The sequence below is a fragment of the Dreissena polymorpha genome, chromosome 11 (genome assembly GCF_020536995.1).
Source record: "Dreissena polymorpha isolate Duluth1 chromosome 11, UMN_Dpol_1.0, whole genome shotgun sequence".
NCBI lineage: Eukaryota > Metazoa > Mollusca > Bivalvia > Myida > Dreissenidae > Dreissena > Dreissena polymorpha.
This window is the reverse complement of record NC_068365.1, coordinates 56,661,555-56,679,788: the sequence shown is the minus strand read 5'-3', so window position 1 is coordinate 56,679,788 and position 18,234 is coordinate 56,661,555. Positions and strand designations below refer to the sequence as shown.

General features: G+C 37.3%; 1 protein-coding gene across 2 annotated transcripts in view; it reads left to right on the top strand.

Annotated features, from left to right (window-relative positions):
- Window positions 1–18,234, top strand: part of LOC127850937 (dystrophin-like) — a 241,431-nt gene that overhangs the window by 119,238 nt on the left and 103,959 nt on the right. For both annotated transcript variants that reach the window (XM_052384339.1, XM_052384338.1), the window contains 7 exons: window positions 1,112–1,297; window positions 2,017–2,233; window positions 2,979–3,175; window positions 5,012–5,129; window positions 10,205–10,407; window positions 12,481–12,635; window positions 14,839–15,028. In XM_052384339.1, the coding sequence (XP_052240299.1) occupies window positions 1,112–1,297; window positions 2,017–2,233; window positions 2,979–3,175; window positions 5,012–5,129; window positions 10,205–10,407; window positions 12,481–12,635; window positions 14,839–15,028 (1,266 nt within the window). The remainder of the gene's footprint in view (window positions 1–1,111; window positions 1,298–2,016; window positions 2,234–2,978; window positions 3,176–5,011; window positions 5,130–10,204; window positions 10,408–12,480; window positions 12,636–14,838; window positions 15,029–18,234) is intronic.

The window sequence follows — 18,234 nt, the reverse complement described above, 5'->3', positions numbered from 1 at the left end:
CTTTAAGTGGGGAACCGGGATTAGCCTATGAGTCTGCACAGGCTGGGAAACAGGGCTTAATGGATGCGCTTTAAGTGGGGAACCTGGATTAGCCTATGAGTCTGCACAGGCTAGAAAACAGGGCTTAATGGATGGGCTTTAAGTGGGGAACCTGGATTAGCCTATGAGTCTGCACAGGCTAGAAAACAGGGCTTAATGGATGGGCTTTAAGTGGGGAACCTGGATTAGCCTATGAGTCTGCACAGGCTAGGAAACAGGGCTTAATGGATGGGCTTTAAGTGGGGAACCGGGATTAGCCTATGAGTCTGCACAGGCTAGGAAACAGGGCTTAATGGATGCGCTTTAAGTGGGGAATCTGGATTAGCCTATGAGTCTGCACAGGCTAGGAAACAGGGCTTAATGGATGCGCTTTAAGTGGGGAATCTGGATTAGCCTATGAGTCTGCACAGGCTAGGAAACAGGGCTTAATGGATGCGCTTTAAGTGGGGAACCTGGATTAGCCTATGAGTCTGCACAGGCTAGGAAACAGGGCTTAATGGATGGGCTTTAAGTGGGGAACCTGGATTAGCCTATGAGTCTGCACAGGCTAGGAAACAGGGCTTAATGGATGGGCTTTAAGTGGGAACCTGGATTAGCCTATGAGTCTGCACAGGCTAGGAAACAGGGCTTAATGGATGCGCTTTAAGTGGGGAACCTGGATTAGCCTATGAGTCTGCACAGGCTAGGAAACAGGGCTTAATGGATGGGCTTTAAGTGGGGAACCTGGATTAGCCTATGAGTCTGCACAGGCTAGAAAACAGGGCTTAATGGATGTGCTTTAAGTGGGGAACCTGGATTAGCCTATGAGTCTGCACAGGCTAGGAAACAGGGCTTAATGGATGGGCTTTAAGTGGGGAACCTGGATTAGCCTATGAGTCTGCACAGGCTATTCAGGGACGACACTTTCCATTTTAATGGCATTTTTAGTTTAAAGGAAGTCTCTTGCAAACAAAACCCAGTCTAGGCCACTGAAGTGTTGGACTCTATGGGCTAGTCTTGGACTAAACTTTATAAACACGCATTAAACTCAGTTTGTTCAGAGCATTGACCATATTCAAAATCTGTTGTTAAGGTGATGAATGAGATCCCAGATGCCATACACAGTGTAGAGAAACATCTCCAGCAGCTGCGAGTGTTCATCTCTGGCTTGGATGACCTTCAGAAGTGGGTCACGGGCACACGGGAGGTCCTCACTGCGAGGCACGCCCAGTCAGCCACAAGTGTGGATGAGCAGGACTCAATCATAGTGGATCCACAGGTGGGTTTGTTTAGTCATTGGAACTTATTTTAGGTAGGATTGCATTAGGTGTGATTTTAATGCCCCCGGTATGGTGGCATATAGCAGTTGAACTGTCAGTCCGTCTGTTTGTCTGTCTGTGTGAAAAAATACAATCCAAGGGAAGTAATAAGCTATAAAAGGGAAATAATTTCTAAACCTGCCAAATGATATATTGAAATTTTATTTAAAAGCGGCGCAATAGGGGGCATTGTGTTTCTGACGAACACATCTCTTGTTTAGCTTTACTTTTTCATGATGCTTCATAAGATTATGCAATAATTAAAGTGACATACAGATTTGTAAATAACTTTATTTTTATTTTACATGCATTTTTTTAAAACAGCTAACAAGTATTTTTACACTTCAGAATATGATTTTAAAGTCAATTGTTGGCGTCAGTAGATTATCAATTTAAATTCATGAGTGATCAGAGAACTTAATATTTTCACAAGTTGTGCAAACAATTGTTTAATTTTAATGCTGTTCTTTCTGTATTTATTCTTACAAACAGGAGAATTTCACCTGAAAAATCATGTCATGATGACTTCATTTCACATTAAAACAGTGAACAGAATCAATATTTTTCGCCCTTATTTTTCACTCTGTGGAAGGATGAAATATCGCTTTCAATTACCAATATTTCCTTACAAACCAGAGGAAGGCATTGAAAAAATATCTTTATTTCGTATTATTCTTAGACAACACAAGATGCAGTGAAAGCTAAACAGGCCAATATCAACTCCCTGAATCAGACTGGTGTGGCCCTACAGAGGGATTTCAAGACTTCTCAGTTGCCCCCAACTGTCCAGCACCAACTAGACATGCTTAATTCTGATTGGTTGATTGTGAAGGACCTCGCTGAGCGAATGGAGCCCACCCCTCTGGACTCGTCTGTTCATGAAGTGTTTACCCAAGGTACTTGTTAGTTGTTGCCTCTGTTGAAAATGAAGGAGTTTATATCCGATTGCTTGTGTTTCATCCGTTTGTTTCTATTATTTGTATTTGAGCCTCCATCTGGTAAAATGGGGCTTAATGCATGTATGTCTAGATCAGTCAGAGATAAACCAGTGTCGTCCACATGGGGCTTAATGCATGTATGTCTAGATCAGTCAGAGATAAACCAGTGTTGTCCACATGATATTTTTGGTTTAAAGGAACTCTCATAGCAAAAAATTTAGTTAAAGCGGAAAGTGTCCTCCCTTATAAGCCTGTAGAGATTGAATCTGGGACAACACTTTACCCACATGCATTTAGACCAATTTCCCCCGAGCAATGCACATATAATTTTTCACTAACCTTATGTTCACTTGAAAAAGATTCTTTATTTGATCATGAAATGTTCATACAACATATTAGATGGTTCATGTTTGTAACATCAAGTCTTTGAGGATATATGGCCTTTATATAATTATGTATAGTGCAGTAAGACATATATGGTCTTGCACATGCACATGTAACTCCTTGCAGTAAAAAGATGTCAAGATAACGTGTCTTTGTCCACTAGACTTCATTTTGGTGCTCTTCTATTGCAGAAGGATGAAAAAATAGCTTGTTGTACACTAAACCAAATATGATCTTAAATTCCCATGCATTTCATTTGCAGCTAATACGTTTTTCTAAATACCGACTACAATTCACATGCATTTACATGTAATTTCAGTAAAAGGCTCCAAAGTTCAGGCCACAATTCATGCCCAAATGAGCTTAATATCAGATGACAAACCTGATTGGTCGGATTTCAACCAATCAGTGGCTGAGTTGAGTGATTGGCTGAAACTCCTTGAAAGAATGCTGAAGTCACAGCGGGTCACAGTGGGAGATATGGAGGAAATAGAGGAACTCTCAAACAAACAGAAGGTACATTGAAGTGTTCAGCATTGATTGGGTGCATCATTTTTATATGATTTTATATGAATATGCATGATAATATAATTATGACTTCTTAGTGAGTCATTCAGTCATGCTCAGAATTGTTTTTTCTATTTATTGGATGCAAGATAATATAATGTAAGATAAGCAATGGTGATTATAATTTTTTAGAGTAAAAGAAAGACTTAGTGCACATCAAATAAGTTGAATAGTTTGAAAAAGGGGCTTATCCAATATACAGCCAGCATAGCTCCAAACCAGCCTTCGCAGTCACACAGTTTGTTTAGGACCAACGCTGTCCGTCAATGAGACCGGGCAACCTTGCATGACTATAGCATACAGGATTGCTCTTGGCCAGACTGTGCAACTGTGCAAGCTGATTTGTCCTCAAATTGCTTGAGGCATATTTATGCAAAATGCATGTTTTTTCTGTTTATTCAACTCGGGCAGTTAGTGCACATCATACAAAAAAAATAGGGTAAACTTGTCTGCGGTATGACTAAAATGTTTTTATATTTTGTGTCTTTATAGTTATAATTAAAAACAATAAATCACACACACATTTACAAGTAGACAGTACAGGTAAGGGTGAGACTATCTTACAGGAAAATTTGGTCAAAAATACTCTGCTATCACTAAGTGGAAATGACCTTGAAGAAATTGGGGCTGTCTTGAAGGACATTGCTGAACATCTGACACTGTTAAAGGTGCATTCACACCTGCCCTTCCCAGAGTCGGTGTATATAAACACCTATTTAGAATACTTCAAAAACGTATACTCATAATCAGGCACTGTTTGCATGATATATAGTCTATTAATCCTTAGAACACTCCTGCATGCATTCAGTTAACATAACCATTCATCAAAATAAATATCTTTGAATTCCATCACAGTTTTTCCCTTTATGCAACATGTTGCATATAAACCCCTGTTTTATTTTAAATTTTCTTTAAACAAAGAATTTAATATCTTATGCCATTAATATCACATATATGAAATAAATCACAGTTACATCCCTTGCAGTTACCAAAGAAAACAACTCAGTGTTCTCCCATTGATAAAATGTCACAATCCATCATAAAATAATGTTTATCAATTCTAACAAATTGAAAGAACTATATTTAAAAAATATTGTGAGAGAAAAGCTTTTATTATGTATATCAATCTGCGGAACAAAAGATAATGTGAAAATTGCATAATTAACCGTATCTTTAACACCGTGTAACTCAATTATTTAAAATACCAGAAAGTTACAAAACTCAATTCTTATCCTGAATTCTCAAACATAATTATCAAAAACATGTGTAAATATAGGTTAATGTTAATACTTATAGCGAAATTAAAGTTATAATGACAAAGGATTTGTAGAATGTTGACTGCATGATTCATGCATCGTAGCCTTAGCGATTAAAGTGATGCATTAGTTTTCCTCAATATATATTGTGTAAACAATCAATTAATCTAAATGGGGAGGCAAACTTACTTAAATCTCTTCATACACAATTGTAAATCCTATCCAGCTCAGAAGCAAAGTAAAAAAGGCTACATTCAACCAGGATGAAATCAGAATAGCATGCAAGTAACTTGCAGTCTGTTCAGGGTTTATGTTCTTTGCTGCTCATCATTATCTTGGTTGGACATAAAGCATTGAAAACTCTAATCTAGTAAGAAAAGTCTTTAATTTTTCTGGATTTTCTAAGAGACTGCACGCAGGTCAAAATGTGTATCTTAGTGGAAAAGGGTTAACAAAAATTCTGATATAATTAAATTCTGACAAAACCTAACAACTTATCTCTAGACTGATAGGTGTGATTGTGTGGCAGGGTTATCTTGGGGAGATGGAGGACAGGAAGTTGAGACTGATGGACATCCAGATGTCTGCTGCAGAGATCACAGACCCCTCCCTCAGTGAGGCAGAGAGGAAGACCATCACAGAGAAAGGTAGGGGAGATGAGATGGGAATAATGTTTTGGGATGCCATATTGGGCTATTGATGGGGATGCCATATGGGGCTATGGATTGGGATGCCATATGGGGCTATGAATTGGGATGACATATGGGGCTATGGATTGGGATGCCATATGGGGCTATGAATTGGAATGCCATATGGGGCTATGAATTTTTCATGCCATATGGGGCTATGAATTGGCATGTCATATGGGGCTTTGAATTGGGATGCCATATTGGGCTATGAACTGGGATACTGTTATTGGATGCCATGTGGATTAATCCATTGTTATGCTGTTTGGATGCATGATAGGGCAATTTATTGGGCTGTCATATGAGGCCATGCATTGGGATGCCATATGGGACAATGCTTTGGGATGCTATAAATAGCAATCAAAGAAAGAAAGAACTCGACACTAATAAAAATGACCTTTTTAGCTCTCCTGTCACGAAGTGACATGGTGAGCTTATGTGACCCTGTGATGTCCGCCTGTCCGGCGTCCGTTGTGTGTGCGTGTGTGCGTGCGTCCGTCCACAATTTGTTTGTGTAGACAGTAGAGGTCACAGTTTTCATCCAATCTTTATGAAATTTGGTCAGAATGTTTATTTTGATGAAATCTGGGGTGGGATTGTATTTGGGTCATCTGGGGTTAAAAAACTAGGTCACTAGGTCGAAAACTAGGTCACATAATAGGTCAAATAATAGAAAAACCTTGAGTAGACAATAGAGGTCGCAGTTTTCATCCAATCTTTGTAAAATTTGGTCAGAATGTTAATCTTGATGAAATCTGGGTTGGGATTGTATTTGGGTCATCTGGGGTCAAAAACTAGGTCACTAGGTCAAATAATTGAAAAATCATCAACAATTTTTTTTATGTAGACAGTAGAGGTCACAGTTTTTATCCAATGTTTATGAAATTTGGTCAGAATGTTTATCTTGATGAAATCTGGGTTGGGATTGTATTTGGGCCATCTGGGGTCAAAAACTAAGTCACTAGGTAAAACACTAGGTCAAATAATAGAAAAACCTTGTGTAGACAATAGAGGTCGCAGTTTTCATCCAATCTTTATGAAATTTTGTCAGAATGTTTATCTTGATGAAATCTGGCTTGGAAATGTATTTGGGTCATCTGGGGTCAAAAACTAGGTCACTTGGTCAAAAACTAGGTCAAATTATAGAAAAACCTTGTGTAGACAATAGAGGTCGCAGTTTTCATCCAATCTTTATGAAATTTTGTCAGAATGTTTATCTTGATGAAATCTGGGTTGGGATTGTATTTGGGTCATCTGAGGTTAAAAACTAGGTCACTAGGTCAAAGAATAGAAAAAACATCAACAATTTGTGTAGACAGTAGAGGTCACAGTTTTCATCCAATCTTTATGAAATTTGGTCAGAATGTTTATCTTGATAAAATCTGGGTGTGGATTGTATTTGGGTCATCTGGGGTCAAAAACTAGGTCACTAGGTCAAAAACTAGGTCACTAGGTGAAATAATAGAAAAACCTTGTATAGACAATAGAGGTCGCAGTTTTCATCCAATCTTGATGAAATTTGGTCAGAATGTTTATCTTGATGAAATCTGGGTTGGGATTGTATTTGGGTCATCTTGGGTCAAAAACTAGGTTACTAGGTCAAATAATAGAAAAACCTAGTGTATACAATAGAGGTAACAGTTTTTATCCAATCTTCATGAAATTTGGTCAGAATGTTTGTCTTGATGAAATCTGGGTTGGGATTGTATTTGGGTCACCTTGGATTAAAAACTAGGTCAATAGGTCAAATATTAGAAGAACCTTGTGTCGACAATAGAGGTCACAGTTTTCATCCAATTTTTATGAAATTTGGTCAGAATGTTTATCTTGATGAAAACTGAGTTGGGATTGTATTTGGTTAGTTTGGTGAGCGATTCAGGGCCATCATGGCCCTCTTGTATTATAGAATTCTTGATTGGAATACCAATATGTTTGAAACTGTATTGGGGTACCTTACTGGATTTTGTATATAGTTGCCATATGGGATATCTGGTGTCTGATAACCGATAGGATTCTGTGTGTTAAACCTTTTGGAGATACCATAGTGTTGTACGTTGTTGAGAAAAGAATTTCTTTAAAAAAACACTAATAGAAGGTCGGCTCCATGTTTTTAATGCATGTAGCACTTGTAGGGTTTCATATGTCAACACTAAAAATATAAGCTCATAGGTTTATACCCTCCTGGGATGAATGGAACTGTTCATTGGTTTCTTGTTTGGCATTATTGGGTAAGAATAGGCACAGACCTTCACTGGTATATAGGAAACTGATTGACAAGCAATCTGGGCCCATTGTTGGGGTGCCATTTTATGGCTTCAGAAATAGAATAGATTTAGACTCAAGTAGTCTGAAGCAAAAGTGTGGTATAATCTTCCTCAGCAATTATTGGTATGTTGACTAAAAATCTGAATTGAAACAATAGTTTGACAATTTTAGAGTAATATTTAGTGGCACTGAAGAGCTTGCAAACACAAAACGGACACTGACCGTTGAACCTTTCTGCAGGAATAATTTAAATACACTATTTCATAAGTATATAAGTTAGTTATATATTGGTTTCGGTAGAGCACAGAATATTCCACAAAGTTAATGTTATGATGTAGTTCAACTGGTAAAGAACGAAATAAAATATGAATAAAGGAAAACAATTCACCTGTGTTATTTATGGAAACAGAATTCACAGGATCAGGTTATTGTTGTCAAGCTACATCAAATCATAATACTAACAATTAAAAAACTAGGCTTGCTAGATCAGTTGCTGCAGTGTTAGACTACTTATCAAAGTATCGCAGGTTCTGTTGGTACAGCGTTAACCTTCTTATCAAAGTATCGCAGGTTCTGTTGGTACAGCGTTAGACTTCTTATCAAAGTATTGCAGGTTCTGTTGATACAGTGATAGATTACTAATCAAAGTATCGCAGGTTCTGTTGGTACAGCGATAGACTACTTATCAAAGTATCGCAGGTTCTGTTGGTACAGGGATAGACTACATGTACTTCAAAGTATCGCAGGTTCTGTTGGTACAGCGTTAGACTACTTATCAAAGTATCACAGGTTCTGTTGGTACAGGGATAGACAACTTATCAAAGTATCGCAGGTTCTGTTCGTACAGGGATAGACTACTTATCAAAGTATCACAGGTTCTCTTGGTACAGTGATAGACCACTTATTAAAGTATCGCAGGTTCTGTTGGTACAGCGATAGACTACTTATCAAAATATTGCAGGTTCTGTTGGAACAGTGTTAGGCTTCTTATTAAAGTATCACATGTGCTTTAGGTACAGGGATAGACCACTTATCAAAGTTTCACAGTTTCTTTGGTACATCGACAGACTACTTATCAAAATATCACAGCTTTTGTTGGTACATCAACAGACTACTTATCAAAGTATCGCAGGTTCTGTTATTACAGGTTTAGACTACTTATCAAAGTTTCGCAGGTTCTGTTGGTACAGCGTTAGACTACTTATCAAAGTATCACATGTTCTGTTGGTACAGCGTTAGACTACTTATCAAAGTATCACATGTTCTGTTGGTACAGTGATAGACTACTTATCAAAGTATCACAGGTTCTGTTGGTACAGCGTTAGACTTCTTATCAAAGTATCGCAGGTTCTGTTGGTACAGGGATATACTTTTTATAAAAGTATCGCAGGTTCTGTTGGTACAGCGATATACTACTTATCAAAGTATCACAGGTTCTGTTGGTACAGGGATAGACAACTTATCAAAGTATCGCAGGTTCTGTTCGTACAGGGATAGACTACTTATCAAAGTATCACAGGTTCTCTTGGTACAGTGATAGACCACTTATTAAAGTATCGCAGGTTCTGTTGGTACAGCGATAGACTACTTATCAAAGTATCGCAGGTTCTGTTGGAACAGTGTTAGGCTTCTTATTAAAGTATCACAGGTGCTTTAGGTACAGGGATAGACCACTTATCAAAGTATCACAGTTTCTTTGGTACATCAACAGACTTCTTATCAAAATATCACAGCTTTGGTTGGTACATCAACAGACTACTTATCAAAGTATCGCAGGTTCTGTTATTACAGGTTTAGACTACTTATCAAAGTTTCACGGGTTCTGTTGGTACAGCGTTAGACTACTTATCAAAGTATCACATGTTCTGTTGGAACAGCGTTAGACTACTTATCAAAGTATCACATGTTCTGTTGGTACAGTGATAGACTACTTATCAAAGTATCACAGGTTCTGTTGGTACAGCGTTAGACTTCTTATCAAAGTATCGCAGGTTCTGTTGGTACAGCGTTAGACTACTTATCAAAGTATCACATGTTCTGTTGGTACAGCGTTAGACTTCTTATCAAAGTATCGCAGGTTCTGTTGGTACAGGGATATACTTTTTATAAAAGTATCGCAGGTTCTGTTGGTACAGCGATAGACTACTTATCAAAGTATTGCTGGTTCTGTTGGTACATCAATAGACTACTTATAGACTACTTATCAAAGTATTGCAGGTTTGATTCCTGGCCCAGCTACATAACTTCTGTGGTCAACTTTTTATTGGTAATACAATTATTTATACTGTCGTTTTGCCTGCCTTCTCTGATTCAAGCAGAGAAGTTTTGATTAACTGGCATAAATTATATTTGTGAGTTTAGAATTAGCACACCAGAAATTATCCAAGGATATGGTGTGTTTGTTACTGAACATCGTTGTATAACAGATAAACTTTTAATGATGAAAAGAAACAACCAAACATCAATTTAAATGGTATAACTTACATGTTATGGAAGCAAATAGGCCGTTGAAACGCTTAATTTGGCAAAAACCACATTAACCCTTCCCACTCAGAAGCAAAGGGAAAATGGCTATATGCAACCAGTTTAAAGTCAGAAAAGCCTGCCATTGCGATCTGGTCAGGTTTTATGCTGTTTGCTGGCAAAAAAGCCTTTAAAGCTTAAATATAGTAAAAAATGGTCTTTAATTCAATTTGATTATCTGAGGTGCAACTACAAAACTGTCAAAGTGTGTATCATATTGGTAAAGGGTTAACACCTCCATGTTTCAGCCGAGAGGCTTCAGGATCAATGGGACCAGGCGTTGTCAAGCGCGATGAAACGTCAGTCGGAGCTGGACAATATGGCCTCCCAGTGTCAGCAGTTTGAGGAAATGCATGCAGAGTTTGATTGCTGGCTGACTAGTGTTGAAGGGGAGCTTGCAATGGACACGCCTGCAAATCTGAACACCCAAAGGCTTATGAAACAAAATAAGGTGAGGCGTTTTTCTGTAACTATATCAGTCTGACACAGCCCTTAATTCGTTGAACATGCCCCCAAATTTGAACATCATGAGGCTTAAACATACAAACAATTCAAGGTGTTTTTAGCTCAGCTTTTTTCAGAGAAAACCAGAGGTATTGTCATAGCCAGCTCGTCGTCAGCCGTCCGTCGTGCTAAAACCTTTACATTGGCTGTAAAATCAAAGTGCTTCCACCTACAACTTTGAAACTTCAAATGTAGATGCACCTTGATGAGTTCTACATGCCACACCCATTTTTGGGTCACTAGGTCAAAGGTCAAGGTCACTGTGACCTCTAAAAAATTAAAAAAATATATAAAAAATTCAGACAAGCTTTCATTTATTCAAAACTGCACCCGCAGCCGAGGGTTGGCACACGCTATGCAGTGCTCTTGTTTGTGTGATGTTATCTTTAAACTTGTACTTCATGCATGGATGTCATGTATTGTAGATCTCTGTCAATTAATATTGGTTTCTTTTGCTGCTTTCACTTTCATCTTACTCTGTTCTTATTTTTGGACTGGAATAAAGTTCAGCAGACCAGAGTAGTTTACTGAAATAACATTGGTGCAGTTGCAATGAATGTGTAAAAAATGTTTGAAAACAAGGTCAATTAAACATAATAATGTGATCAATTTGAGCGCATTGGTTATGTTAATTTAGCTTTCATGTGTCCAATGATTTGTCCCAGATATATCCTTCTGGTAGTATAAATCTACATACCAAAAGCATGCAGATGTGTAATGAACTATATGTCATATTGGATTTGCAGACATATATTTATACTTCTATGCTAAATAAAATATTAGGTTTTTTCATTCAAAGAAACAGCTTGTAAAGCATAAAATTTATTAATTAGGCTACTTCCAATGCAAAGAACTACTTCAGTTTGTGCAGTAAATTAAAATTCTTGATTTCTGTCTTGGCTCAAGACTCTAAGCAGAATGTTTTATGCCTGTAATTTGTATAATTATGATAGCATAAGCCAAAGTATTTGAAGGAGATCAAACATTTGAATTCAAGCCACATAGTTGGGTAATGCCTGCTCAACAGTATTTTAATTGTAGCCATTTTTTCTTTACATGTTCTTCATTTTATAGTTGATGTAAGTTAAATGCCATTACTTATTAATTTGTTCATACAAACACTTGTTGTTTCTTGTGAAAATTTATATCACATTGCACATAGCTATAAAAGTACCAAGCAAAACATGTCTTCTAGAGAACTTCTCTTTAAGTTACAAGCCATTAGTTATTCTGATATTTAAAAAAATATTTCATGTTACATTTAATGTTTGAAAAATATAGCATACAGCTAATAAAGAACCAAACAAACTCTGGAAAATTTCATTTGTATAACTAATTGATTGTTGAATATTTGATTATTTGTGTCAGCCAGTTACATACCAACTTTCCTTTTGTGTGTGCATGTGAACACAGCTTCCAGAATGATGGTCCCTGTGAGGACACACTTATTTGTACTCCCTACACTTAAAATGGTTAACCTGTTGATTAGCTTTCAATTTTATATTAAACATGTGAAATAACACTATTTGTTGCTCTGATTGTTGTTATTTGATACTCTTCTCAGTTTTTCTTAAAGATTAAATTTTGTACATTTTAAACATTTCTTGAGTTAAGATCTTTCAAAAGAGTTTTGAGTGTCAATAACATCACTGAAGTTTAGATCTTCCAAACAAGGTCTGAGTGTCAGTAATGGCCCTGAAGTTTAGATCTCGAAAAAAGTCTTTGTCTCTCTGCGTTTCAATAATGTGGTCTTGTTGACATTTCACGTTGTACACAGATCAACTCCCCATAATTTTGGCTATTGCTCTTAATGCACCATTTCCTTAATTAAGGACACAATAAGGAAATATATGTTTAGATCTTTGAGAATACAATCCCTGTACAACATTGTAATCTAGTTGGTTGTTAATAGACCTTTTGCAAATACAACCGTTGTACAATGTTGTAATGTCATTTGTTGTCATAAGATCTGTTGCACATACAACCCCTGTTCAATGTTGTTTATGTCATTCGCCCACAGACACTGGAGGTGGAAGTGTCTGACTGGCAGCAGAGGGCAGACCGGTTGAAGGAGCTGGCTAACCAGCTGATAGAGAGGTACCCCACAGATGACACCAGTCTCATCAACCTCCAGGTGCAGAAAACATTTGACAGGTGGACAGCTGTGCTCAACAAGTGAGTGCAGTATGCTTATTATCCCCAGGCTTTTTGAAAAGCGTGGGAATATTGTGGTTATCTCCGCCGTCTGTCTGTCCGTCTGTCTGTCCGTCCTGGCCACTATCTCCTCTTACACTATTAGCACTAGAACCTTGAAACTTACACACATGGTAGCTATGAGCATATGAGCGACCCTGCACTATTTGGAATTTTGATCTGACCCCTGGGTCAAAAGTTATGGGGGTTGGGGTGGGGCCGGGGCAGAGATTTTTACTCATTTTTAACCAGGTTTTCCGAAGGAAAAAACTGGTTATTAGATTGGCGAATGCGGGCGGGCTGGCTGGCTGGCTGGCGGGCGGGCGGAACAAGCTTGTCCGGGCCATAACTATGTCGTTCATTGTCATATTTTAAAATCATTTGGCACATTTGTTCACCATCATTGGACGGTGTGTCGCGCGAAATAATTACGTCGATATCTCCAAGGTCAAGGTCACACTTTGAGTTCAAAGGTCAAAATTGGCAATAAATGAGCTTGTCTGGGCCATAACTATGTCATTCATTGTGAGATTTTACAATTATTTGGCACATTTGTTCACCATCATGGGACGGTGTGTCGCACGAAAGAATCACGTCAATATCTCCAATGTCAAGGTCACCACAACTTAAAATAGATTTATTTTGAAACAAACTTACAAAGGGGGTTAATTTTGTTTGTTCATTTCAAAAGTTCAGTTTGAGTTGTCTCCCTTAATCAGATTTTTTTTCACAATGAAAACCTGGTTTTGTGACAATTTTGTCCCTTGTTTAAGGTTATTTTACTATAATTTCTATGTTTCTGCACAGATTGTCTTCAAATTGATACTGAACCTCTCTAATGACAATACGGTCAATCTAAACTATGCATGGCCCCATTACCAACCCTGGGGCGCACCATCCACATAGGCCACGCCCACCCAAAATTGCATTTTACTATAATTTCTTCATTTCTACACCAATTCACTTCAAATTGATACTGAACTTCTCTTATGACAATATGGTCAATCTCAGCTATGCATGGCCCCATTATCAACCCTGGGGCCCCCCACCCAAATAGGCCGCGCCCACCCAAAATTGCCTTTAACTTTAATTTCTTCATTTCTACACGGATTCACTTCAAATTGATACTGAACCTCTCTTATGACATGAAAGACAATCTCAACTATGCATTGCCCCATTACCAACCCTGGGGTGCCCCGCCCACATAGGCCACGCCCACCCAAAATTGCCTTTTACTATAATTTCTTCATTTCTACACCCATTTACTTCAAATTGATACTGAACCTCTCTTATGACCATACGGTCAATCTCAACTATGTATGGCCCCATTACCAACCCTGGGGCGCCCGCCTACATAGGCCACGCCCGCCCACATAGGCCACGCCCACCCAAAATTGCCTTTTACTATAATTTCTTCATTTCTACACCGATTCACTTCTAATTGATACTGAACCTCTCTTATGACCATACGGTCAATTTCAACTATGTATGGACCCATTACCAACCCTGGGGCGCCCTGCCCACATAGGCCACGCCCACCCAAAATTGCCTTTTACTAAAATTTCGTCATTTCTACAACGATTCACTTCTAATTGATGCTGAACTTCTCTTATGACAATACGGTCAATCTCAACTATGCATGGCTCATTACCAACCCCGGGTGCGCCCCTGGGTCAAATATGCGACGTGGGGATACGCGTCGGCTTCTGCCGCGCCATTTCTAGTTAGGGTTAAATTAAACCCAGCATTTAAAGGCTAAGTCTTATTCAGCCTATAGTCTGTTTCATCATTTAACCATAATTATTACCCTGAAAGAGTGTGACTAGGTTACTTTACCTCTTAAATATATCTGAAAAGCTGATATAATTTGCGGCAAATTCAGATTATCATACTCAACAAGTAAAGTTGTGCTCTGGGAAAATGGGGCTTAATGCATCTGCCTAAAGTATTGTCCGAGATTAGCCAGTGCAGTCTGCGCAGGCTAATCATGAAAAACATTTTCCACCTCAACTGTATTTTTTCTAAGCAGAGAGTTTCTTTAAATGAAACATACCATTAATTCGGAAAAGGTTTGTTCCTCATTAGCCTGTGCATTCTGAACAGGCTTATCTGGGACTACACTATGCATATGTATGAAGCCCTGTTTTCCTAGTGCCAGACTCAGTATTATTTACACTTCCCACAGACTTGCAAGCAACATAAAGGCTGCAGACAAGAGCCTGCAGTCTCTGGAACAGTTTACCGGTGCCCTGGAGGAGTTTCTGTCTTGGATGCAGGGAACCGAGCACAGCTTTGACCGCCTAATGCAGGAAACTGGCAAGGCAGACGTCATAGGAAATGAGGAGCTTTGCAGCCTCTACTTGGGAGAGTTTCGGGTAAGGGAGATAAATCTTGTTGCATGGGTTGTCTTCCTTTTTGTATAAATTGTCATGTGCAGATGTCTTTTAATGATAATATGTTTGACATTTTTGTGTCATGATATGGATTTTGTATGGTTGACTTTGATGTGCTACATGTTTTCCATTAGACCCCCAGTTGATGTGATTAAATTTAATGATGTATGCAAACAAAAATTGTTATTTGTTTGCATTTGAATGAAGAAATGTCGATTCAATTATGATTGTCACAAACGGTTTCTGTTATTAACTGATACTAGCATAAAAATCTTAAGTTGAGACTTAAGTTCAGGCTTAGGTACTTTGTTGTCATACGGCATGGTCAGATGAGTGGCTTTACTGATAACGAAAGATGTGTCAAAATTATACAGGTTGATAAACCCGGGCTGTTTAATGACTACCCTGAATATGATGCACTAAGAAGTAAATATACCCCATATAAACATATTGATATGAAACACTGTAACTAAGTCTGCAAGTAAATTAAATTGTTCACATTTGTGATCTTTGGACTGATTAATTTGATATGCTTATATATGCAAGACCAAGTGAGTGCTGGTATAAAAGCTCCATCAAGATTAAGATCAGCGATGGATAGAATCAGCCATGTATGTTATTTATATGTATCTGTGAGAGTAACTCAGGTCACTACTTCATACTTTACATTTGCAGATAAAACACATTGAAATTTAAATTTCACAAAACAGAAACAAAATTTACATATCAAATCTGGAGCGACTTAAGTTTTTCTCCAAACTGCCAGTTAGGATGAGACAATATTATCACAACATATAAATGTGTGTGAATCCTTAGTAAAGACAGACATTACTGAGTGCACTGAAATGACACTTGCATACTTATTGAATATAATTTGCTACTTTCTTTTCTGAACTTGTATGAGTTCACAGAATTTGACTTTCAATTGTGAAGTTTTTAACTTGTTCTTCCAAGTTTGAAAATCAATATTCTGATTCTGGAATTATGTTATAGTCAATATGATATGATTTTGAACCATATGTTTGCTAGCTTGCGCATAGATGTATGCAAACAGTATAAAGTTGTGTTTAAGATAAATAGGTTTGTAAAATAAATAAAATGTAGTTAAGGTACATACACAGTAAAAGGTTGTTCATAAGTCAAATTGATTGGTATAATAAATTAATTATTTGGTGTTTGTGATGACAAACACATCGCTATGTGCTGTATTTTTTTCTGAATTCTCGAGAACTATGGCATTCATAACAAATTAAGAATAACTTATTGTTGTTCCAAAAGAGTTTACAAGGTTACATCAAGGCTAATGACCACAGTAACTCTGTAGCAGAACTTACAGAGTGTTCCCCTGGTAATTTTACTCTTGTAATTCAAGTATAACTCTGCCTCTTTGATCTGGACAAAATCAAGGAAATTACTTCACTCCAGGTCTCTTTTGTAAGGCCTTCAAAAACAAAAACAAGTCAATGATTCATCATTAACCCTTTGCATGCTGGGTAATTTGTCGTCTGCTAAAATGTCGTCTGCTGAATTTCTAAAATTTGCATTTTCTTCGATTTTTTTTCAAAGAATACTATCAGAATAGCAAACAGTTTGGATCCAGATGAGACGCCACGTTCTGTGGCGTCTCATCTGGATCCAAACTGTTTGCAAAGGCCTTCAAAATTCGGTTCCCGCACTGAAAGAGTTAGTGGTATACAGGTGTTGTATTGGAGGATTATACAGTACTTGTAGAATTTTGGTGCTCTGTTCATTGTGATATTGGTCTAAATTTGAAACCTTTGAAATTTTTGGTACACGTTTTTAACCTTACACTTTGGAACTGCAGTTGTTTAATGTTCTAAATCTGTCCAAAGACCTTTGAAAGGACTTCAAAGCCAGATCAGTTTCAATCATCTTGGCAACATAAATAGAACACTAGACAAAATTTGTTTTCCCTGCTTTTGTACTCTATGTTTATTAAGGTTTACTTAGGATTTACAATTTTCTTTAAAATCTTGGTGGCGATATAAAGTCTTTTGACATCACTTTTTTGCATGAGACATTTTGAATGAAGTAGTAGATGACACTGTTTTGAATATTTGGACTAACTGAAATTGATACTCTATGGGTGTTCAAGGCAGATTAAATATGTGTTTTTTTCATGCACTGTTGATGATCAGCATCATTGAACTTCTTTCTTACTTCTTGTATTCCAAAATAGGCAGCATAGAGTGATTTGCATGTTTAATTTTCCCCTGGGTCTTAGAATTATGCACATGAGTGGAGTTTGTTGGTGTGTTTTAATGATGCTGATGTTTTATTTAGGGTAAGAATGGAAACTTGGGACATAATTACCATTAAAAATGGAAATGAATATTTTCTCAATCACACTTGCTAATCAATGGCTATAAAACATCAAATATCTTTATGATGATGGCCACATTTGCTTGAGCAATAAGCATGATGTACACAAGCATGATGGCTTTGAGTTGTCCCAATATTTTATTAGGATTTTGTTTTTATATCTGATTTTACTTTATTTTGCTGTTGTAATAGATTGCTGCTTTGAAGTCCAACTTTAAACCATAATTGCACATAAAATTGTTGAAAGGATAAAAAAAATAAAGCCATTAACTGATAATATATGTAAAGGTAATTTATGATAAAGTGTGTACTGTTGCCTTAAGGTATAATGTATGTGTATTGCTTTATATAACAGGTAACAGAACAACTTTTTCCCATGACCTTGCAATCAAAATAGCACCCATGTATTTTAGAAAGATATTGTAGAAAAACATGAATAAAATTGGAATACAAGTGTGTATGTAAAAAGGCTGTAAAGATGAGTGTGTGAGATAAATATAAAGTAATTATTTCTGCCTAAAAACTGATTGGGTTAAGATTTGTATATGCATTATAGAATCAAGTGTTCTATTTATCATATGTGATGAGACGGAGCATTGAATGAAACTTACATTGAATTGTGGGATCCTGCTGTGAGAATTTGAAAAAAGGATGTATGTTTAAAAAGAATTGTGTGTACATGATGGATTGGGGACTGTTTGTTCATGGATGAAGCAAATGTAAAATTGTGCCTTTGGTGATGAAAATACGAAAGGAAGCATTATACTACTATAGTCATTTTAATATTTAAGTGCATATGTTATGACAGGTTTCTGTGGGTGGGGGATGAAGTGAGGACAATAAGC